Here is a 25,928-nt window from a genome sequence, read left to right as displayed (position 1 = left end):
AAAAATATATGCAACGATCGCCCAATTTACGCTGCGATCGCTAGTCGATTCTGGACCCGGTCTTCCAAAGTCGACGAACGCGAACGCTTCTCACTCGCTCACACGTACTGAAACACACCATGCACCATGCAACATGCAACACACAACACACAAAACTGACAGCCCCCTGCTGTCAGCGACCCCCCAATAGCCGCAGACAACGGAAGAAGATAGAGGCACCATACCGTTATCTCCCGAGTCCGCGATCCAACAAAAATCAAGATGAGACGACCGAATCAGGTTCTGCTCCAGCGGACCTCGATGCAAGGTGCTAACGAGAGGCCTGACAGAAGTGATTGATTCTCACTTGACATTAAAGCCGGTCACTGGGACTCTTAGACACCCGAGTTTTGCAACTCGAGTGCGACGGAACGGCTTTTGGGTCGATGTTTCATAGTCGAATTCGCAGTATTTCGAAGCGTGCGCCATATGCCATTTGGCGCCATCTCGACATGTCTAATACTGACAGTATATAATTGACAATTACAAGACACGCTGGTGGTCGAGATCGTTAAATCGTTCGGTTGCATAGGCGTTAGTTGTTGCGTAGGGTTTCGAGATCGAATCCGCGAGCGGGGTCAGTTTTTGTATTTCATTTTTTATGATATATAAATTTATACATCGTTTGTTGGAATGATTCTACTTTTAATGCCATTTATTTTATGCGCAATTTCGATATAATTTAAATACTACTTGAAATATATAAATAATAGTCATGATAAATTTAGATAAATATTATAGAATTTAACGGTTTTAATTACAATTAAGGACGGCGCCGATAAAAAAAGATCAATTAATAAATGATTGACAACTTAATATAAACGAATATTGAAAACAAAACTTTCATCCTGGCAACCGATCTGACTTTTTTCTGACAAGTTGTCAATCAGATAATAATGAAAGTGAAAAAGATTTTAAAGATTCAATTTCCCGACGTTTCAAGTCTTTACAATAATTTTCCTGCCTTCTACTTCCGATAGTCCGCAATCTCAAAAATCAAGATCAGAAGATCAATGTGGATCTGCTCTAAAGGATTTTGATGTAACCTAACTTGATGCCATGTAACCGTTGTATATGGAAAAAATCACATAAAATCAGTTCAATTTTTCTTCAATATTTTATGTCAAATTGATTGCTCATTGCTCGCAACAAAATGAAACCCAACAAAAAATTGAGTTGACACTCACGATAGTTCTGAGCGCAATGAAACAGCTGTTAGGTCGTTATTTCATAATCACCCTTGCAGTATTTCGAAGCGTGTGACATCAATTTGTCAATTGGTCAAAAAAATTTTTCGAAAAAAATTTTCGGACAAAAAAATTTTGGGAAATAAAATTTTAGTCCAAAAAATTTTTGGAAAAAAATTTGGGAGAAAAATTTTTGGGAAAAAAAGTTTTTTAGAAAAAAAATTTTGGTCAAAAAAGTTTTAGCCCAATTTTTTTCCGAAAATTTTTGGACAAAAAAATTTTTGGTCAAAATAATTTTTTTTATATTAGACCGATATTGACCAATATTGGACCGATATTGACCAATATTGGACCGATATTGACCATTATTAGACCGATATTGACCAATATTGGACCGATATTGACCAATATTGGAACGATATTGACCAATATTGGACCAATATTGACCAATATTGGACCGATATTGACCAATATTGGACCGATATTGACCAATATTGGACCAATATTGACCAATATTGGACCGATATTGACCAATATTAGACCGTTATTGACTAATATTCGGAAAAAAAATTTTGAGAAAAAAATTGTGGTCGAAAAAATTTTGGTCAAAAAAATTTTTGGTCAAAAAAATTTTGAGTCAAAAAAATTTTGGCCCAAAAAATTTTCGGAAAAAAATTTTTGGCCAAAAAAATTTTTGGTCAAAAACATTTTCGGAAAAAAAATTTTGGTCAGAAAATTTTGGACCAAATTTGGAAATAAAATTTTAGCCCAAAAAATTTTTGGAAAAAAATTTGGGAAAAAAATTTTTGGGAAAAAAAGTTTTTTAGAAAAAAAATTTTGGTCAAAAAAATTTTTGAAAAAAAAATTTGGAAAAGAAATGTTATGAAAAAAAAATTTCAACAAATAATTTTTTCGGAAAAAAATTTTTGGCCAAAAAAATTTTTGGTCAAAAACATTTTCGGAAAAAAAATTTTGGTCAGAAAATTTTGGCCCAAATTTGGAAATAAAATTTTAGTCCAAAAAATTTTTGGAAAAAAATTTGGGAGAAAAATTTTTGGGAGAAAAAGTTTTTTAGAAAAAAAATTTTGGTCAAAAAAGTTTTGGCCCCAAAAATTTTCGGAAAAAAATTTTGGACAAAAAAATTTTTAGTCAAAAAATTTTTTTTTATATTAGACCTATATTGACCAATATTGGACCGATATTGACCAATATTGGACCAATATTGACCATTATTAGACCGATATTGACCAATATTGGACCGATATCGACCAATATTGGACCGATATTGACCAATATTGGATCGTAATTAACCAATATTAGACCGATATTGACTAATATTCGGAAAAAAATTTTGGTCAAAAAAATTTTTGGTCAAAAAAATTTTAGTCAAAAAAATTTTGGCCCAAAAAATTTTCGGAAAAAAATTTTTGGTCAAAAACATTTTCGGAAAAAAAATTTTGGTCAGAAAATTTTGGTCAGAAAATTTTGGCCCAAAAAATTTTGGTCAAAAAAATTTTTGGTCAAAAAAATTTTGGTCAAAAAAACTTTGGTCAAAAAAATTTTGGCCCAAAAAATTTTCGGAAAAAAATTTTTGGTCAAAAAAATTTTGGAAAAAAAATTTTGGCCAAAAAATTTTTAGAAAAAAATTTTTGGTCAAAAAATTTTGGTCAAAAAAATTTTGGTCAAAAAAATTTTGGTCAAAAAAATTTTGGAAAAAAATTTTGGTCAAAAAAATTTTGGTCAAAAAAATTTTGGTCAAAAAAATTTTGGTCAAAAAAATTTTTGAAAAAAAAATTTGGAAAAGAAATGTTATGAAAAAAAAATTTCGACAAATAATTTTTTGGAAAAAAATTTCGACAAAAAAATTTTCAAGAAAAAAAAATCGACAAAAAAAATTTTGGTCAAAAAAAAATTGGCAAAAAACATTTCCACCAAAAATTTTTGGACAAAAAAAATTTTGGACAAAAAAAATTTGGCCAAAAAAAATTGGACAAAAAAAATTTTGGCAAAAAAATTTGGACAAAATAATTTTGGATAAAAAACAATTTTTAAACAAACAAATTTTGAACAAAAAAAGCTCAAAAATACAACCAAAAAAACTTAAAGAATCAACGGCTAAAAGCTTTGAAAAAAGCTCCAAAATCTCCAAAACAACCAAAGCTTTTCCAAGAATTTTTTGGAAAAAAAATTTTTGACAAAAAAATTTCGAAAAAAATTTTTGATAGAAAAAAATTTGACAAAAAATTTTTTGGAAAAAAAGTTTTGGAAAAAAAATTGGAAAAGAAATGTTTTGAAAAAAAAATTTCGGCAAAGAATTTTTTGGAAAAAAAATTTTACAAAAAAATTTTCAAGAAAAAAAATTCGACAAAAAAAATTTTTGAAAAAAAATTGACAAAAAAACTTAAAAAATCAACAGCTTTGAAAATACAACCAACCAAAAAAACTTAAAAGGCAAAGGCTAAAATCTTTGAAAAAAGCTCAAAAATACAACCATCCCAAAAAAATTAAAAAGCAAAGGCTAAGAGCTTTGAAAAAAGCTCAAAAATACAACCAAAAAAACTTAAAAAATCAACGGCTAAAAACTTTGAAAAAAGCTCAAAAATACAACCAAAAAAACTTAAAAAATCAAAGGCTAAAACCTTTGAAAAAAAGCTCAAAAAAAATTAAAAAATCAAGTGGCTAAGAGCTTTTAAAAAAGCTCAAAAATACAACCAAAACACTTAAAAAATCAAAGACTAAAAGCTTTAAAAAAAGCTCAAAAATACAACCAAAAAAACTTAAAAAATCAACGGCTAAAAGCTTTGCAAAAAGTTTTTCCAAGAATTTTTTGGAAAAAAAATTTTTGACAAAAAAATTTCGAAAAAAAATTTTTTTTTTAAAAAAAATCGACAAAAAATTTTGGAAAAAAAAATTTGAAAAAAAAAATTGAAAAAAAAATGTTTTGAAAATAAATTTCGACAAAAATTTTTTTTGGAAAAAAATTTCGACAAAAAAATTTTCAAGAAAAAAAATTCGACAAAAAAAATTTTTGGAAAAAAAATTTGACAAAAAAAATTTTTACTGAAAGTTTTTGGAAATTTTGGCAAAAAAATTTGGACAAAATAATTTTGGACAAAAAAAATGGACTAAAAAAAATTTTGAAGAAAAAAGCTCAAAAATACAACTAAAAAACTTAAAAAATCAAAGACTAAAAGCTTCAAAAAGGCTCAAAAATACAACCAAAAAAACTTCAAAAATCAACGGCGAAAAGCTTTGAAAAAAGCTCCAAAACACAACCAACCAAAAAAACTTAAAAGGTAAAGGCTCAAAGCTTTGAAAATAGCTCAAAAATACAACCAACCAAAAAAATTTAAAAAACAAAGGCTAAGAGCTTTGAGAAAAGCTCAAAAATACAACCAAAAAAACTTAAAAAATGAAAAGCTAAAAGCTTTGTAAAAAGCTCACAAATATAACAAAAAAAACTTAAAAAATCAACGGCTAAAAGATTTGAAAAAAGCTCAAAAAACTTAAAAAATCAAAGGCTAAAAGCTTTAAAAAAACTCAAAAATACAACCAACCAAAAAAAACCTAAAAAATCAATGGCTAATAGCCTAACAACCGTTGGTAGGCAACGAAAATCGCAAAGTAATTTTACTGAAAATTTTGTTAGCGGCTAACGATTACCATAAAATAATTTCACTGAAAATTTTATGTTAGCGACGATTGATAGCTTAAAATTTTCAGTTCATCAATAGCACACGATGTGTAGTACAGCTAGGAAAATGTTAGTCAGATCCGTATCGTTGTTCGCATGCACAAAAAAAAAATGTATGCCCCAGGTGACGCAAACCTAAGGGGCGACAGAAATGTCGCGTCGCCTGAATGAGCCGGGATGGCGATGCGGGTGCCCTCACAAGGGTGTCCCGTACGCCAAGCAATAAAATGATTTTAATTATTAATTGTACGGGCAGTACTGCACAGAGTGCGTTATGAGTTGTAAAAAATATATAACTTCTTACCAGTACAGCAGCACAGCGAATAAAATAACATAAAATTAGTAAAAACTTGTATAAAGTTGGTTCAAACTTTTCAAATAAACCAACAATTTTTCCTTCAATATTTTATGTCAAAAATCTTTCCAACTCTGAGATCGACGAAGATTTTGAAATCTGTCGCGATCGCTAGTCGACCAAAGTCGGATCTAAACAAGTCCAGATGAGACGACCCAATCAGATTCTGTTGCAAAGGATCTCGACGAATGGTTGCGAACGGGAACAATTTGCGTAGTGCAATAATTAACTTCTCCATGCTTGCGATTTAGCCAGACTTTTAATGTTCAGAATGAGACGATGTGTCCATCTGCCCTTAAATGTGACATCCCACAGTTGCTGCTATCGGTCAATGCTGTTCTGCGTTCTTCTATTCTCAACTTTTCAGGACTTAGTTATTGATGTCTTACCTGGGGTTTCACTTGGACAGAAGGCTTACGTGGAAAAATCATCTAATGAAAAAACGTTTCCAGCTTGAAGAGAATTTTAAAAAACTTTACTGGCTGTTGGGTCCGAAGTCCAAATTATCCACCTACAATAAGCTTCTTGTATACAAAGTCGTCTTAAAACCAATCTGGACTTACGGCATTTCACTCTGGGGTAGTGCCAGTCGATCTAATATAAACATCTTACAGAAAGCTCAAAACAAGATCCTCAAAAAAATACTGGAGGCTCCCAGGTATGTACCTAATTGGCTTGTTCATCAGAATTGCAATATACAAACAATAGCGGAAGAAATTAGCAGATTTGCTGCAAAATATAAGTCAAGATTGGAGAACCATCCAAATGAACTAGCAAAGGGCCTACTTTCTGCGAACACTGTCAAGAGACTAAGAAGATTAGATCCACTAGACTTAGCATAGTTATATATTTAGTATAGTGCTTGTAATTATTCTCACATATTTATATTTATTATCTGCTTGCAATTATTGTCACATATTTATATTTATTATACTAACTTGAAATACTACCAATTAAGTATTTATACTTTATTTTACCAAATAAGTATTTTAAAAACTTATTTAATAACTAATCACAACAATTACGGAATGCCTTCTCAGGCAGTTGTAGTTTAGATGGAAATAAAATAAAAGTTATTGATGTCTTTGTTGGTAAATTGACCGTCTTTGCTCTGCTAAGACTAAAAGAGGTAGAGTTCCTGAAATGACGCAAACTGGCGTATTATAGGCATTAAGAAACATTGTCCGAGATGTCATAATTGATGTTTTTGAGGCGATATTAAAAATTCCATATAATCCCGGTGCATTACTATATCTAACCCGATGACAAGCTTCAATCTGTTTTTGCTACGGGGTTGTGTTGAAACAAAACGCTGTTAACGATATCAACGCAGGATTTGTGTGTTTGAGTATGCGTGCGTGCATGTATGTAAGTATGTATGTATGTTTTTTGTGTAGCAAAGAAAATGCTTTTACGCATCACACACTGGTCGTAACTCAACACGGCCCTGGTATAATACCGACTAAATTCTCCGCTTTGCCCTTGCCTCTGCTCTCCACGGAAACCGCCGTTAGGCATTACTTCGTGGGGGGAGTATCTACAAAGTTATGATTCTTAATTTGATTTTATACTCATCTTTTAAATGGGCGAAGTCCCATTCGCCCTTTCTCTTTCCATAGAACGCAGGTCAATTAGCACCTCTCTCGCAAACCTGTATATGGCGTTCCAAGCAGCTTCAGTTGTCAGCATCATTTCAACAACAGTACCTGGAGTAATTCTTCGCTTCAATGTCTCTTCCACATCATATCGTAGAGCACCAAATCGCGGGCACACAAAGAACACATGCTCAGCATCTTTGATTTTGCCCAAACAATATGGGCAATCCGGCGAGCTCGAAAGGCGAGGTAGGCTCGCAAACAGCCGTGCCCAAATAGCATTTGTGTAGTGTAATAATTCATTTCTCCATGCTTGCGATTTAGCCAGACTTTGATGTTTGAAATGAGACGATGCATCCATCTGCCCTTCACTGCGACATCCCACAGTTGCTGCCATCGATCAATGCTGTTCTGCCGTTTTTCTATTCTCAGGACTCAGTTGTTGATGCCTTTGATGGTAAATTGTCTGTCTTTCCTCTGATAAGATTAAGAGAGGCAAAGTTCCTGAAATGACGCACACCGCTTCCTCCGATATTGTGCGAAATGCGCAAGCAATTCTTAAAGCACTCAGATGATATATAGGTCCTGCCATTGTTATCGATTTTTGAGTTTTGAGAGCATCAGCACATATGATGATACCATATGTAAGCACCGAAGTAACCACTGATGATATACTTCTGGTTTGTTTAGGGCCTCCAACATTAGCCACCAGTCTAACACATCTCGTCCTAACTATTGACGCCTTAGTTCCACCTGTTGATGGAAATTCAATTGAGCATCAAACATTACGCCGAGGTAACAGACGTGAGGTTTTGACGTGATCTCTAGATTTCCTATCTTCAGCTTGATGGTCTCTATTGTTTTTCTACTCGTGATAAGTACAGCTTCACTTTTTTGTTGTGCTAATTGGAGGTATGCACGTGTGTGTTTATGTATGCGCGGATATATTTTTTTATCGACAATTTCAAGAATACGAAATAGCCGATTTGAATTTAAAAAACATCCGATTAATAAGGAAACGTGCTGATTAGTTTTTGGCCAAGAAAAATCCCGCCATTTCGAAGATACGGCGCAAAAAATGCCAAAAAAGATAATCTAGTTTTGGGAAGAACGGAGCGTCCGTTTTACTTATATTGACGAGAAGAAGAATTTATTGTATTTTGTGGAAGGTAGTTCTAGCGATTTTGGAGATTCAATGAAAAAAGTAAAAAAAGCCATTTGGCGGACAAAAATGATCAATAAACAAATGCACATCAAATTATCAGATATTTTAACAGATTTTTATAATAAGTACAAATTTATTATAGTTTACATTTCTATGAATTTCGTACCAATGTTTATCAATTAAATTGCGGCGCGGCAAACGTTTTGTTTCTACATAGCTAAAGCAACGCGATTACTTGAAAAACCTTTCAAAAACGCAATTACTTAAAAAACCTTCATTTTCAAAAAAATATTTCAAATTTAAAAAAAAGTAAAATTCTTCAAAAAATTTCAAAATTATCAAAAATTTTACTTTTGAGTTGATTGAGTTTAAATTAATTTTTATCATCCCACAATAATAATAAACACGAGTTCTTATCAAGATTCATCAAATGACGTTTAAATGAGTGAAATCGGTGCAGCTGTTTTGGAAAAACGTCGAAATTTTGCCCTACACACTGCGCTCTGGATTTCTTTGTATAAGTTTTGATTTATAATAAATTAACTAATTATCACTACAATTCTTTCAACTCATCGTTACGTTTTGTGTTGAGTAAAAAAACGCACAAATTTATTTAGTTAGATAACTTTATTAATAATATCATTGAATTTATGTACTACGTACAAGTTTATATATATTTCTTATATTATCTAATTTATGTTGCACATAAAGGATGTTATCTTAACCTAACTTACCCTTAATAATTTTATTAAATATCTGGCTTTTTACATGAGTGTACATTTTCAACATTAATTAACAAAATCTCGCTTACGTACCAGATAAGAACCCGCAAATATTTGTAAAAGAAAGTGGTCGATTCATGATTTTTCAGCCACTATTTCTTGTAAAAAATACGTTAGTCCTTTTAATGAAAAATTAAAATTATAACCTATCCAAAAATTTGTGATAATGTTTTTTGGTGGTTTGTTGAATGAAATATTTGCTGATAATAAGTTTGTTATTTTATGGCGATTAAGAACCCGTAAAAACTTGGAATATAATGAAGACCAGCTTTGGTGATTTACTGCAGCCGAATCAAACTATACTTTTGTTTTAGAAGTTAATTACATATTCCTTTAAGATTTAACTGGTTGATAAACATAGGGATTAAAATACCAAACTTTTTAAAATAACTGTACATCGAGCAAAAATTATTCTTATCCGTATGAAACTTTATTATTTGGAACCAAATATAACAAGTATTACATAACTGATTAATATAACAATGTAAGTGAACATTTTTTTCAAATATAGATTTAATTTCAGTACAAAATCAACTAGATCAAATAGCTAAGAAAATTATTATTATATATACTTATAATTCTACAAAACGTCATGCCTTTAAATAGTACCGTTTACGTTTATATAGATAACATTACGAAAATCAGATAATAGTTAATTTTTCTGTGCAATCGTTATAAAACGTGCTGTCCAGCTAAACATCTTTAGTCGTCTTTAGTATGGTCTCCAGACCGAACCGCCAGTGTCACCTAGTATATTTTTATGGTTTGTTACGTTACTACTATTATTTAAATTATTTGCATTATTCAAACTATTAACGTTATTCAAGGTGTTACGTCCATTTTGTGTCAAAACATCCATAACACTTTGGAACTCAGATCCGCCGCATGGAGCACCTGAAATTTGAAAAAAATATAATAATATTAAATATAGTTTATATTCAATATTTTCAATATTATTCGTTAACACTTTCGCTACGAGCGTCGTCTATAGATGACATTTGCTTGACGATCCGTGTGTACGAATGTTGAAAATTCTAGTTTTTAGTTTTTTATAAGTGAAATTTTTATTTTTAAATACATTTTTATCGATTGGAAAATCAAAATTTTTTTGCGTAACAACACTGGCTGTACAGCAGCATCACCTTTACCGAAAACATTCTCAAAAGTGAAAAGATTAAGTCTGATTATCACAATTTTATATATTAACTAAATTTTTAGAAAAAAATGCAATGAGTAACATTATTGTAGCAGCTTAAAAAACGTGTTTTTGTCATTAAAATATTGGAAAATTTTGGAAGTTATTTAGCGTAAAGGAGCTAGGGGCTGGTTGTAACAGTTTTTTTTTATATTAGCATATCTTGGGATCCACTAATTATATTTCTACGAAATAAAGATGGACATTTGCTGTAATTATTCCTCTACCGAATCAAGCAAAAATAATTCCATAACTGTTGTTCATTCTTTCGCAATTAATCATTTTCTAGAGAAAGTGCGGTGTTACAACTTACCCCGTGTTTGGGGCTAGGCATAACTACCGCAGCAAGTAATAAGGATAAAAAAAAACGATAAAAATACCTCGAATACAATGAAATATATGATTTCTCTTATGATACAAATATCAATATAATTCAAATAAGATTTTTGGTCTCCTTGTGCCCATATCTTACAAACTATATATTCCATTCAATCTTTTTTACTTGAATCTGTATATAAATTTTGTATAGTGCAACTAGCTTCAAGATTTTGTTGCAACTAACCTCAGGCGTGATTATTTTATATTAATCAAAATAACTATTTACACAATTTAGCAATTACAAAAACTGTTACATATCAATATAGATTAAAAATGAAATATAATTTATATATTCAAAGTTATTTCTCTTTAATATCTGAAAAATTCAAAGCATTTTGAAGCCTTAAATTTTTTTTAATCTTGAAAAAATGTGTGTTACCCCTTAATTAACTTTCCGTAAGGCAAGTTATAGTAATCGCAAAAAAATCGAAAATGAAAATTTTTATATATCTTTACGTTTCAGAGGTTTCTGAACATTTTGGCATACCTTAGAAAAAATGGATGTATGTGTGTGTGTGTGTGTGTGTATGTGTGTGTGTGTGTGTATGTATGTATGTATGTGTGTGTATGTATGTGCGGATACAAATTTTCGTCGACGATTTCGGGAACACGGATCAACCGATTTGAATAATTCAAAAAACATTCGATCCGTATTGATAAGGAGACGTGCTGATTAGTTTTTGGCAAAGGCAGGTCAAGCCGTTCCGAAGACACGGGGCAAAAAGTTCCGAAAACGGTAACTCAGTTTTTAAGAGAACGGAGCGTCCGATTTTAATAATTCAAAAAACATTTTATTTGTATTGACAAGATAAAGAATCGATACAACTTTCATGAAGGTAGGTCCAGCGGTTTCGGAGATATAGAGGAAAAAGTAAAAAAATGAGCCATTTGGCGGTCAAAAATGATCATTAGACATATGCACATCAAATTATCAGACATTTCATAGAGATTTTAACAATAAGTATACATTTTGTTAACATTCCTATCGGTTCCGTACCAATGCTTATGCGTTAGACAACGACGCGGCGCTTACGCGCTTTATATTTTGTCCCTATGTAGTTAAAGCAGTACGATTGCTTTGAAAAAAAAAGTTCAGATCTTCCACAATATGTCAAAATAAAGAAAAAAAAAATTTTTTTCCAAAAAAAAAAAAAAAAAATTAAAAAAAAAATTTTTTTTAAAAAATTTTTTTTTTTTCAAAAAAAAACTAATTTTTTGTCCAATTTATAGTTTCTCAAAAATCTTATTTTTTCAAAGTAATTTTTTTTCAAAAATGTTAATCGTTTAAAAAAAAAATAATAATTTTTGGTACGGGAAGTTCCAGCAATTTGCCTTAAGGCACGATGCCCTAATTGCCTTAAGACAGAATTCCACTTACAGCTAGTTAACATTAATTTTGCCTGCGGATAAATGAACTCCTTATAACCAATAGTTTTTTAATCCCCTACCCTACATTGGCAAGCATAGTCCGCGTAGGCCAAACGTAAATACATATTAGAAGCAAATGTCTCGGTACGGTGATCGCAAGCATTACAAAATATTTATTAAATAGTGGAGCGCATGGCATCGTGCCTTAAGGCAAAATGCTGAAACTTCCTGTACCAAAAATTATTATTTTTTTTAAAAAAACGATTAACATTTTTGAAAAAATTTTACTTCGAAAAAATTAGATCTTTGAGAAACTATAAATTTGACAAAAAATTACTTTTTTTTGAAAAAAAAAATATTTTGACATATTTTGGAAATTCTGATTTTTTTGTCAAAGCAATCGTACTGCTTTAACTGCATAGAGACGAGATGTCAAAGCGCGTAAGCGCCGCGTCGCCGTCTAACAGATGACATTGGTACGGAACCCATAGGAATGTAAACAAAATTTATACTTATTGTTAAAATCTCTATAAAATATCTGATAATTTGATGTCCATATGTCTAATGATCATTTTTGATCGCCAAATGGCATTTTTTAACTTCCCGTAGGGTAAGTTATTATAATCGCAAAAAAATCGAAAATGAAAATTTTTATATATCTTTACGTTTCAGAGGTTTCTGAATATTTTGGAAGAAAAAATGGATGGGGCAAAAAGAGCCAAAAACGGTACCTCAGTTTTTAAGAAAACGGAGCGTCCGATTTTAATAATTCAAAAAACATTTTACTTGTATTGACAAGATGAAGATTTGATCAAATTTTCATAAGGGCAGGTCTAGCGGTTTCGGAGAACTAACAAAAAAAGTAAAAAAAAAATGCCATTTGGCGGTCTAAAATAATCATTAGACATATGCACATCAAATTATCAGATATTTTATAGAGATTTTAACAATAAGTATAAATTTTGTTTACATTTCTATGTGTTCCGTACTAATGTTTAACCGTTAGACAGCGACGCGGCGCTTACGCGCTTTATATTTTGTCTCTATGCAGTTAAAGCAGTACGATTGCTTTGAAAAAAAGTTCAGATCTTCCAACATATGTCAAATTGTAGAAAACATTTTTTTTCAAAAAAAAAAGATTTAAAAATAAAAAAAAATTTTTTTTTTAAAAAGTAATTTTTTGTCAAATTTATAGTTTCTCAAAAATCTTATTTTTTCGAAGTAATTTTTTTTCAAAAATGTTAATCGTTTTTAAAAAAATAATAATTTTTGGTACGGGAAGTTCCAGCAATTTGCCTTAAGGTACGATGCCCTAATTGCCTTAAGACAGAATTTCACTTACAGCTAGTTTACTTTTTTTATTAGATCTCCGAAACCGCTAGACCTACCTTCATAAAAATTTGATTAATTCTTTATCTTGTCAATACAAGTAAAATGTTTTTTGAATTATTACAATCGGACGCTCCGTTCTCTTAAAAACTGAGTTACCATTTTTGCCACTTTTTGCCCCCTATCTTCGGAACCGCTAGACCTGCCTTCGCCAAAAACTAATTAGCACGTCACCTTATCAGTACTAATCGATTTTTTTTGAATTATTTAAATCGGTTGATCGGTGTTCCCGAAATCGTCGACAAAAATTTGTATCCGCACACACACACATACATCCATTTTTTCTAAGTTTTGCCAAAATATTCAAAAACCTTTGAAACGTAAAGATATATAAAAATTTTCATTTTCGATTTTTTTGCGATTACTATAACTTGCACTACGGGGAGTTAACAAAAAACTTCAAAATACAAAATCATTATTATTTTTGTAATAATCTGTACTCTTCGTGCGAAAATGGTCGCAAACGCTGCGCTAGTTTGTACATCTTTGGCCCAACATTTTCGAATCTAAATGTTAATTAAGGGTTCATTCATAATGCGCAATTTATCAACCTTCTATATTACCTGCACCATTGATGATATTATGATGATGATGGTGATATTGACCAGCATACAGTTGCGAATAAAGAAGACTAGCAGCCGGCAGCACAGAAGGGTACTGCGGATGATACGTAGCAGATGACGTATTGCCAACGCCGGAGTTCGTATTGGTTCCGGCCGATCCGGAGAAAATTCCGGATGCTGTTGCATTTGCAGAAAGGGGAGAGCACCACTGCGTACCAGCGTCCATTGTACTAAAAAAAACGCTTTGTGAATAATAATATTGTTTATTTTAATAAAATTTTTGAATGAAAACTGTTTTTTCGATGCTTGGTTTTTGTCACATAAATTTAAATCACCTCGTTGATAGTAAATCATCTTGAACAGGCGAATCGCTCTGTTGAGATTCACTGGATAAACTTCTGTTATGCGAAAAATCTCCAGAATTATTTTGCTGAGAGGTCACATGTTGCTGAGTGGGTCCATTTTCCGTCGTAGAAGGCACATACCTCAAAATAGGAAATAAACTTTATAATTATGAATTTATATAAAATCTAGTGGTGGATGACATCGTGCTTTAAGGAAAATTGTTGGAACTTTTTGTACCAAGAATTAAAATGTTCAAAAAAGCTTTAATTTTTTTGAAAATTAAACATTAAATTTTCGAGAATTTTGAAATTTTTGAAAAAAATCGACTTTTCTAAAAAATATTTTTTATATCCTAAATTTTTTGAATAAAAACAAAATACGTACTTATTAAAATATTTTATAATTTGTTGTGTATATGTCTAATGATCAATTTTGAGCGCAAAATTACATTTTTTTTACATTTTCACTAGTTTTTCGTAACCGCTAGAACCGTTTCATAAAAATATAATCAGTTATTCATTTTGTCACTACAAGTAAAATGCTTTTTAAATTATTATGATCGGAGGCTTCGTTCTCACAAAAGCTGAAGCATTATTTGCCCTGTATCTTGGAAACGGATAGACCTGCCTTTATTAAAAACTAATCAGTACGTCTCCTTATCAATAGGAATAGAATGCTTTTTGAATCATTCAAATCGGTTGATCCGTGTTCTCGAAATCTTCGACAAAAAATTGTATCCACACATACATACACATTCCAATTGAAATTGTGTCCATATATATATATATATATATATATATATATATATATATATCTTGATAGTTTTTTCGACGTTGAAACATATTTCAAAGTAACTAGCAGCCCATTCGTCGAAATAAAAAAGGTATAAAGTATAAAAACTTTTATTTATACGTTTCGACACAAGATGCGTGTCATCATTCAGCAACTACAACAATTTGAAAATTTTATTAACTAATATGAACAACAATATAGATTATTATAGCATAGAGAAACATTATACAACACCACAGGACAAAAACACTCAACAAAAATTTATTTTTAAAAAATTAAACTTAATAACATATTAGAGAAAAACATTTTTTTAGAAAAAATTATGTATAACTAAAAGATTTGAAAACTAATTTGACTAAAAGTTATGAAATGCATTTCATAACTTTTATGCATTTCATAACTTTTAGTCAAATTAGTTTTCAAATCTTTTAGTTATACATAATTTTTTCTAAAAAAATGTTTTTCTCTAATATGTTATTAAGTTTAATTTTTTAAAAATAAATTTTTGTTGAGTGTTTTTGTCCTGTGGTGTTGTATAATGTTTCTCTATGCTATAATAATCTATATTGTTGTTCATATTAGTTAATAAAATTTTCAAATTGTTGTAGTTGCTGAATGATGACACGCATCTTGTGTCGAAACGTATAAATAAAAGTTTTTATACTTTATACCTTTTTTATTTCGACGAATGGGCTGCTAGTTACTTTGAAATATATATATATATATATATATATATATAAATTCAAAAAGTTCATAGTTTAAATATTAAATTATATTAGTATGTATCTAATAATTTATTATTTACCGTTCAGGCGAAGATGTATGTTCAACTAGGCCGCTTAAATGTTGTTCCAGATCCGCCGTGGAGTCCGGTAATACTGCAAACAGATTTAATAAATGAACTTTCGTTATTTTAGAAATTTGTTTAATTTATTAGTTGTACTTACATTGATTAGAATTATTAAATGTGTCTGAATTATCAGTATCATTGGTTTGCCTCGAACAGTACGCCGAATTATTTCCTATAATTAATTAGAGCGATATATTATTAGGTGATGAATATAAACGAATAAAAATATATAGTAGAAAATAAAGATTAGGGGAAACTGTGTACGGTTGTGCCACTTTTTTTTATCAGCAATAATTTTGTTAATTCACCAGTTAGCTGGGACAAAAGTAAATTAAATGGTAATTTAAACATTTGTATACATAAAATTAATGAAACGCTGCCCTTAAATACGATTTGTCTTAAAAACAAACAAAACGGCGAGTGTATCAACAGTTCTCGCGCGACGGTTGTGACAGGCATAAAACTAGAACACCGAAATGGTTTGTAGCGACTTTTATTGACGTTGATAACAATAATATGTAACAACACAACATAAGTATTTGAACAAAGCTCATGAATAATATATAACAATATATAAGGAAACATAATTTTTAAAACAAAGTTAACAATCTGTCTCTTTTAACTCAGTATAGTTTAGTTATTATCACGACTGTCACTACCGTACCCTGGCACAACAATGTCCTGTCTCCTCTATTACAATCAACTTATACCATCGCAATTCTTAATTGGTGCGCATAACTATAATATACATTGATACCTTTTTGGTATCATTATTCAACTCACCATTTGAAGTTGCTACAGTAGCGGCGTTAACTTGCCCAGCAGGTGGTGCGAATTGTGATGGAGCAAGTACAGAATTGTTGGCCGTGGCCGCCACGGCACTGGGAGCCGAGGCACCACCTGTGGGTCCAGCAAGGTACGGCGAATAAGCACCCGCTCCGTAAGCCCATGCACCTTCAGATCCAAACTGTGACATGTCTAATGAAAAAAAAATATAGTCAACATGTCAGAAGGATGACATTTATGGACATTTTTGTATTTCTATTGAAGCGATCTTATTTAATAATGGGGAGTTCTACCCTAGGGTAGATCTATGAACTGAGTTAGACTTTAACTCGATTCAGGAAAGAATAGTGTGATAAATTTTCCATTGCCATTTTACCTCGTAGTGCCCGAAATAGGATAATTTTTAATTGGAAACATATTTTTGATCTATATTTTCATGTAAAAATGAACATCGCAACTGCCCTATGTCAGGTTGCCAGAGCGGCTTAATATTGCGACCAGATAGTGCGCGTTTCACGCTATGCTCGCTACGGCGAGTTTTACGCCATGGAGCACCATAATTTTAAACTAAGAACTTTAAAAAAAATATGAAATAAACTAAGAACTTTAAAAAAAAACTTGCTCGTGCATATGTTCTAGAATTAAATAGAATTGTGATTGTGTATTGATTGACTAAAAAATTTGTGAAATTTTAGACATATATTTTTTGACATCTATAATATCTGTTTCTTCCTAAACTGAATTGCAATATTTGTTGCAGTAGAAAGAATGATTTTTTCAAAAATATGTAATAAATAAAATACATAATCTGCATAATAGTAGTTTTATTAATCAAGTTGATTCGTTCAGAATCTAATCATTGAGTTATTTGAATAGTATTGTATAATAAAATTAAACAAATTCGGTTAATATTTACATTTATTTTATTGGATGACAAAAATGTTCCACTAAACATTTCTCAAGCTTCGTAGGCATACACATAAAATTCTTATAATCACAATACAGCTTGGATACACAATTAATGGAAACATGAGGTCTTCAATTCTACTATCAAATCTAAACTAAACTACAATATTTAAAATCAATACTTAAAATACACATTACAAGATACTCACTTTGACAAGCCGACGGTGGCATCCTAAATCCAACCAGCGGATCAACTAAATTGTGCCCCGTCAAATTGTGACCTAAGTTGTGCCCCAAATTATGGTGTCCAGCCAGGTTATGGTGCGAAAGTTGATGACCAATTTGTCCTAAGTTGTGGTTGATGTGGCCTAAATTGTGCCCTAAGTTGTGACTGAATGCGAAGTGGAATTGCTGTTGCTGCCCTAGAAGAGAGAGCACTGAGACGAATCAGCACGCATTAGGTTTTTGAAGAATCTTAGCAAGAAATAATAACAGGGTATACATATGAATTGCACATGTAAATTTAAGATTTATAAGATTATTTTTTACTTCCCGTAGGGCAAGCTATAGTAATCGCAAAAAAATCGAAAATAAAAATTTTTACATATCTTTACGTTTTAGAGGTTTCTGAACATTTTGGCATACCTTAGAAAAAATGGATGTATGAGTGTGATGAAAAAATGGATGTATGAAATTTTCGTCGACGATCTCGGGAACACGGATCAACCGATTTGAATGATTCAAAAACAAAAATTCGATTCATATTAATAAGGAGACTGGCGAAGACAGGTCTAGCGGTTCCAATGATACGGGGCAAAAAGTGCCGAAAACGTTAACTCAGTTTTTAAGAGAACGGGGCGTCCGATTTTAATAATTCAAAAAACATTTTACTTGTATTGACAAGATGAACTACTGATAATAATTAATGATAATAATAATAATTTTTATGAAAGCAGGTCTAGCGGTTATGGATTCTCAATAAAAATAAGTTAAAAAAAATGTCATTTGGCGGCCAAAAATGTTTATTGGACTTTGCACATCAAATTATCAGTTATTTTATAGAGATTTTCATAATGTGTACACATTTTGGTAAATTTTTTTGGGTTCCGTACCAAGATTTTTAATTATGGTACATAAAGTTCCAGCAATTTGCCTTAAGGCACGATGCCATGCACCCCACTTTCTAATTTTTGTAATATTTTGATAAAAAGACCTATTATTATTTTAGGTTTATAAGTAAACTGTCTAATAAATTCATTTTAATTTTATCAATAATTTCACAAAGTTGCTGGAAATTTGTTGCAGGTAAATATTATCAGCCTCAATACAAAGATGCGCTGAAATATCATTAATACATTTATGATTGAAATGAAAGACTTACAAGTTGCTTCGACATACGAGCAAAATTCGAGATACGAGCATTGAGCGAGTAAGAGTTTTCTAGAAAAATGTTAATTGCAAAATAACAATATCGTCGGTAGTGACAATGATTTCCTACCATAGAGATACTTTGGGTGTTTTATGATTGTTATGTACTGTGATTAAACAAAATTTTGTACCATAATTGTAATAATTATTGTTTGATATTTTTACGTTTCGATACTTACAATTCAAAACAATCAATGTACGTGCTTTTGTGTGTGCGTAGTATGAAAAGTTTAAAACGAGACTAAATCTAAAATCTAAAAATTGCAAAGTAGGTCATGATAGTTTGAAAAGTATTTGTGCACTACTTAAAATTGAATCGAGGTAGTTTGTTAGTAGACCACCCAGATTAAGTTTTTATTCTGATTTTAGTACACATTTAGTGGAACGTGTATCATGTATATGAGGCGGAAGGTAGCTTCAAACGATGCTATAAAAATTGTTTTTCTTGACTTGAGATTTATTTATAAACTTGACGATTGAAAGACCTCATAAGAATGTCATGTACCCCATGAGATTAAATTTTGTCTGCAGCGGTATTAGATGTTGAGATACAATTTTTAGTGCAGCTAATCCAGTCATAATTTTATTCATAATTTGAGGGATATTTTGTTCAAATAATTTTATAGTGCGTATATCTAAATTCTTTGATTTAAAAAATGTGTTGGTATTATGAGAGATATTTTCTTCTTAACATTTTATATATTATACTTATAAAATTTCGAATTCTGATTTATTCTTATGACAAACGGACTTGCTCTAATTATTATAAATAACAACTATTCATATGTATTTTTATTTTACGCCCAGGCAATTGATATAATTTGTTGCTCGATGACAATAAAAATTTAGAACTTTTTCAGAAGCACGTTTTAAAATTTTCAGTATATTCTTTTCAATATATTAAACTAAAAGGTTTGAATAATATGTTTGTATTGCTCTCCATTTTATTAACTTCCCGTAGGGCAAGTATAAGTAATCGCAAAAAATCGAAAATGAAAATTTTTATATATCTTTACGTTTCAAAGGTTTCTGAACAATTTGGCATACCTTAGAAAAAATGGATGTATGTGTGCGTGTGTGTATGTGTATGTGTGCGTGTGTGTGTGCGTGTGCGGATACAAATTTTCGTCGACGATTTACAAGTTACAGTAATCGCAAAAAAATCGAAAATGAAAAATTTTATATATCTTTACGTTTCAGAGGTTTCTGAATATTTTGGCATACCTTAGAAAAAATGGATGTATGTGTGCGTGTGTGTATGTGTGTGTGTGCGTGTATGTGTGCGTGTGCGGATACAAATTTTCGTCGACGATTTACAAGTAACAGTAATCGCAAAAAAATCGAAAATGAAAAATTTTATATATCTTTACGTTTCAGAGGTTTCTGAATATTTTGGCATACCCTAGAAAAAATTGATGTATGTGTGTGTGTGCCTGTGTGTATGTGTGTTCTGATATAAATTTTCGTCGACGATTTCAGGAACACGGATGAAGCGATTTGAATAATTCAAAAAAACATTCGATTCATATTAATAAGAAGACATGCTGATTAGATTTTGGCGAAGGCAGGTCTAGCCGTTCCGAAGATATGAGGCAAAAAGTGCTAAAAACGGTAACTCAGTTTTTAAGAGAACGGAGCGTCCGACTTGAATAATTGAATAAACATTTTACTTGTATTAACAAGATGAAGAACTGATCAAATTTTCATGAAGGCAGGTCTAGCGGTTTCGGAGATCTAGTAATAAAAAATGTCATTTGGCGGTCAAAAATGCTCATTAGACATATGCACATCAAATTAATAGATATTTTATAGAGATTTTAACAATAAGTATAAATTTTGTTTACATTCCTATGGGTTCCGTACCAATGTTTATTCGTTAGACGGCGGCGCGGCGCTTACGCGATTCGATATTTCGTCTCTATGCAGTTAAAGCAGTATGATTACTTTAAAAAATAGTTCAGAAATTTTTCTTCAAAGTCTTTTTTTTTTAAAAAAAAGTAAATTTTTGTCAAATTTTTTTTTTTAAAAGTAATTTTTTTTAAAAAATGTTAATCTTTTTTTAAAAAAATAATTTTTGCTACGGGAAGTACAGCAATTTGCCTTAAGGCACGATGCCATGCGCCCCACTAGTTTTCTAATTTTTTTCAGAACAGTTACAGTCAATACTATCACCGAATTTTGGCTTTTACCAAAATAAAAGTATTTATTTAATACCATTCAAATTTATTCTTCTTTATAAACCAATTATTAGGTTCTTGTTTAAATAAAATTTTATTTAATTCGATATATTATATTAATGAATATCTCAAAAGTACCAATTATTAGAAACAAGAACAGGCGGTCAACGAGATCTAGGTAGAAGTTTTATGACATTTGTTGCAGACGTTCATAAAATTTTGGTTGGTTTATTATGAAAGATCAAAATTTATTATAACTAAACGCATACAAAGGAATTTGAATCTAGTCTTCTGAAATGATTCCAATGTGTGTAGTTAATTGTAATAGAAATAAACTAATAAACGCCGAATAGAATAACCAAACCCAAGACGATGTTTGGGGTAATTATAAATACTCCATAGTACTTATGCTAAACATATAGGCGCCACTTCGGAGGCGCCATCTACATATATTAATAGACTCGGTACATAACGATTTAAACCATTTTCAGACTGAATTGTTATAATCAAAGTGCAGCTCACGTACATTTGGCGCCTGATTGTTTTCTGGTTAATGCCTTATAATATAAGACGGACGATGAACCGGGGTAAATTACCCCAAATGGGGTAAAAATGAAATTTTGGGGGGTAAGAAGTATATGTTTTTAATTGATGTTTACTGTATTTGCTACATGGTTGCCCGTATGGGGTAATATCAACTTGGACAAAACATTTTGGGGTAATAATTAAAAAAGTTCCTTGAACGCTATCTTATATACACTCATTGATAGTAACAGAAAGTGACTCGATAAAATTACCAAAGTTAATAAAGATACCAATTTAATTATTGGTGTAGTGGTACAATGTTAATTTATATAAAAACGAAAAAATGAAAAGTCAATAAATTCCTATAATATAGTTTCATAACTAACAACAATGCGTAAAAGACACATTTTTTATTATTTGCATGCACTTTCCCATAAAAAAAAAAATTTCTAAAATTATAATTTAGTATATGATAGATCAGGACTTAAAAGTCCGTGGATAAAAAGGTTCATCACCAATATCTCGAAACAAAATAAAGTTAAAAATGTTTTGTCTATATACTAGCTATAGTGAATTTCACGCAATTGAGTAACCAATACTAACGAAGATTAAGAATATCGAGTTTCATTTTATAAAATTAAAGTAAAAACAGTAAAAGTAAAAATAAATTCCGTAGAAAAAGCTTCACTGAAATATATGATTTTACAGGCACTCATGTTGACATTTACAACTGATAACTTATGATCATCTCGAAGGAGAAGTTTATGTTTTTGCCAGAAAATCTAATATAGTGATTCTAAATCATTTGAGTCCAAATAAAAAAAAATAATACATGTGAGTCAATTTTTGAACTTTGTCGACGTTTTCTCAAAAGCACTGATTTTAGAAGCCATTCGATTGAACAAGATTAGAACTTGCGTTAATTAGTTCTCTTTAATGGATCGGTCGAACCATTAACATTAAACAATTAACATAATAGTGCAAAATTTTTCATTCCCGTTTTAGCAAAAATCCTGAATTGATTTTAAAAAATAAAAAATTGTCATTGTCCTAAAAATAATTAATTATAGGTCTACAAAAAGTGGTATAAAAATTCGTTGAAGTTAAACAAATTTGATAATGACTTAGTTGATAAACTTGATTTTTCATACATATTAGGAAGGTCTTGCAATTTGCCTCATAGCATAATGCCACTTACACCTATTAATATTTTTTCTTTCTTCTAGTTCTCACATAGTCATAATTATTCAATGCAACTTATGTTTTAGTTTTATAAAAAAAAAAACAAATTAAAATGAAAGATTTTTAAGTCTTAAGCATACATTTGTTTTCTTGTTACCAAAATATTCAGAATGCCCTCAAAAAAATAAGAAATTAGATTTTTTGATAAAAACTATGTCATAATTAGCGCTTTACTATTATTGCAATTAGCGCACTACAACTTGACATAATTTAATTGGCACTCATTATCTTAATATAGAATATTATAGAAAGCGGACTATATAAGACTGTTCTTATCGGATAGTAAGGTTTTTTTGATCAAAATCTTTCCTTATTTATAAGGTTCTAGCATGATTTTGTTAATTTATTTTCGTGTTCCCTAATTTATTTTCATAATTCATAAATTCAAGCATAGATTTTAATAGTAAATTTTATAAATGATCGTTATATTTTAATAATACATCAATTGATTAATAGATTCATTATTTGTTAATATTACATTGTAAAACTGTAAAAGCATGTTTTTTTTATTCTCTATGAAAATATTTTCAATGTTTTTTTTTGCAGTGCAGAAAAATGATACTAGATAAGTAAATAAAATTATGTAAAATATTATTAAATTTATTAAGTAGATATAAAATGATTTACTTACTAGTTTTACTCCTCGGTTCTCTGGGCCCATCGACTGTTACTTTGATTGCTTTCGTATAAGTTGCGACTTGAGGTGGAGACGTCGAAATCGTTATCGTTAACGTGAAACTCTTGCCTGTAAATATTTAAAAATAATTTAACAAATTAATTACTTATTAATAATAGTAACTTAGTTGCTAAAAGCGTGTATGTATGTATGGATACAATTTTTCGGTCACGTTTTCAGGCGCACGGATCAACCGATTTGAATGGTTCAAAAAACATTGGATTCCTATTGATAGGGAGATGTGCTGACTAGTTTTTGGCAAAGGCAGGTTCAGCAGTTACGGAATAGAAATCGAGTTTTTGAGAAAACGGAGTATCCGATTTGAATGATCTAAAAACATTTAATTAGTAATGATTTGAAGAAGTGGTTATTAGTTTTTGCTAGGCCCAGCCATTTCGAAGATACAGAGCTGAATGTTAAAAAAATGGCAGGTTTTGAGAGAACTAAGCGTCCGATTTAAATGACTCAAAGAACTTTCTGCTTGTTTTAACAAAATAATTGATTTTGGAAAATAAAATTTTTGTTTCAAAATACTTTTTTTTCAATTTTTTTTTCAAAAACATTTTTTTTGTATATCGAAAATAAATCAGATTTTATTTTTAATTCTGACTAAAGTTCTAATATACTTTAAACAAATAACTTTAACTTTGCAATTCAGTTTATATAATTCTTATAAATATTAGACAATGTTACAATATTTATAATAATCTATTGGAAAACATTCAGTATTCCTCGAACAATTCGTTACGGTACGGGAAGTTCCAGCAATTTGCCTTAATGCACGATGCCATACACCCCACTAGTTTAAAATAGATGTTTATCGTTTCGTCATCGGCAAGGAAGAGAAATATTTCACATAATATACTATGGTAGCGAGTAAATACCACTGACAACACACTAACAATAATTCAAATCACAATAAAACACGTGTTCAAAATATAAATCCTTACATATAAAATGTTACAAAACAATTTTGTCCACTGTCCATTGATTTTCCAACGTAATAGTTTTCATATATTTTTTAAATATTATTAATATCATATTCTGATTCTTTAGTAGGGGAGACTGGGTACGGTTGTGCCAGGATACGGTAATGACAGCCGTTATAATAGCTAAACTATACATATTTTGAGATAGGGTCCAAATGGAGAAAAATGAAATATAATTGTTCCGACAACTTCCAATTAATCAGTGCTTTACACAGGGGCGTAACTACCGCCGTATCAGCCGTATCAAAAATACGAGGCCCCCGAGCCGAGGGGGCCCCCAACGAGCGCAAGCAGAAAGCAAATCAACAAGTTTTCAAAAAATTGAATAATTTTAATATAGTTTGCATTTCCTTTTGTTATCGAAAGGTATTAAATTTAAGCTAACGCACATCCGATAAGTTAATATTCTTGTCAACAAATCTATAAAACTAATTCAGATTTTACATTCTTAATCGAAAATTGGAATTTGGAATTTTTATTGTTATATTTGTAATATTTTAATGTTTGTTGTTGTTACTACTTGAATTGTCTGCATGACGCGTAAGTTTAATAGATTTTCATAAGTGTGATCAACTAAATCATTTTCAGGTTTATTTCTTCACTATTTCAAATTATTAGTTTCATTTCTGAAACTTTACAACATGCCCGTAATGACTTACGAAAACTAGTATTTTATTAAGTAATTTTTTAAACAGACTGTGGAATTAAGATATGAAAATTTATTGAATTAGTTTGCTAAAGAAGTCCAAATAATATGCAAAAAAGGTGGATTGCAATAACTATTCTAAAGGACAAAAAACAAAAGATAATGAAGCGTTATTATGATGAGTTATCAAAAGTTATTATAATGGGTTATCACAATATGAGAAAATTTTAGACCCGAAATCTTATTTTAACGTATACTATTGCTGTTTGGATATATATTAATTTCACAAAGCAAACAAAGATCTTAAAACCTTTGCCACATAAGTAGTAACAGTTGTCTTTTTGAAATCGAGAATTAATAAACATTTCCGAAAAACAGTCGAATGAATTACTGTAAAGAAATACTATAAATATATCTTTGAAGTATGAAGGTTTGAACACAGAAATCTAAGAAATTTATTTCGTTAAGGTATAATGATAGGATTCAAATGCAATAGGCAGTTTCCAGTTTTCAGTTTTCTCAACGAAATAACAGTATGCATTTTATTCTTGGCCCTTTCAGTTACAATCGCAACTGCTAAAAAATTTTAAAATCAAAACTAATTAAAAAATATGTAAAGACTTTAGGACAGAAAGATCTACTAGACCTGTAAGTTCATAGAGACAGAAACTTTATAAAATTTAAAGATCACTAAATAATTCAGTTTTTCAAAAAAGGCAAGGAGAGTGAATCTGGAATCATTTGTGAAAAATTCAGAAAATTAGAAAAAAATAGATAGATAAATATTTTAATTTTATGTATTTTTATATTTTGTAAAATAAAATTTCTTGTTGAGGGGGGCCCCAAACAAATTTTG

The 25,928-nt window shown here is 30.4% G+C and overlaps 1 protein-coding gene across 1 annotated transcript in view; it reads right to left on the bottom strand.

Moving 5' to 3' along the window:
* Positions 1-9,528: 9,528 nt before the first annotated feature.
* The window catches only part of LOC113374800 (segmentation protein Runt-like), a 105,292-nt gene continuing 88,892 nt past the window's right edge, over positions 9,529-25,928 (bottom strand). Inside the window, exons 4-11 of the mRNA XM_026614766.1 lie at positions 23,393-23,506; positions 17,599-17,826; positions 16,481-16,675; positions 15,795-15,869; positions 15,653-15,725; positions 14,046-14,195; positions 13,711-13,940; positions 9,529-9,711 (exon numbers count right to left, since the gene is read on the bottom strand). Of these exons, the coding sequence (XP_026470551.1) occupies positions 9,530-9,711; positions 13,711-13,940; positions 14,046-14,195; positions 15,653-15,725; positions 15,795-15,869; positions 16,481-16,675; positions 17,599-17,826; positions 23,393-23,506 (1,247 nt within the window). The 3' untranslated portion in view covers position 9,529. The remainder of the gene's footprint in view (positions 9,712-13,710; positions 13,941-14,045; positions 14,196-15,652; positions 15,726-15,794; positions 15,870-16,480; positions 16,676-17,598; positions 17,827-23,392; positions 23,507-25,928) is intronic.

The sequence above is a fragment of the Ctenocephalides felis genome, unplaced genomic scaffold (genome assembly GCF_003426905.1).
Source record: "Ctenocephalides felis isolate EL2017-DRISC unplaced genomic scaffold, ASM342690v1 CF-g0.4_SCAFFOLD_01886, whole genome shotgun sequence".
Classification (NCBI taxonomy): domain Eukaryota; kingdom Metazoa; phylum Arthropoda; class Insecta; order Siphonaptera; family Pulicidae; genus Ctenocephalides; species Ctenocephalides felis.
Note: the sequence above shows the minus strand (reverse complement) of the source record. Positions and strands in the feature narration are given on the sequence as shown.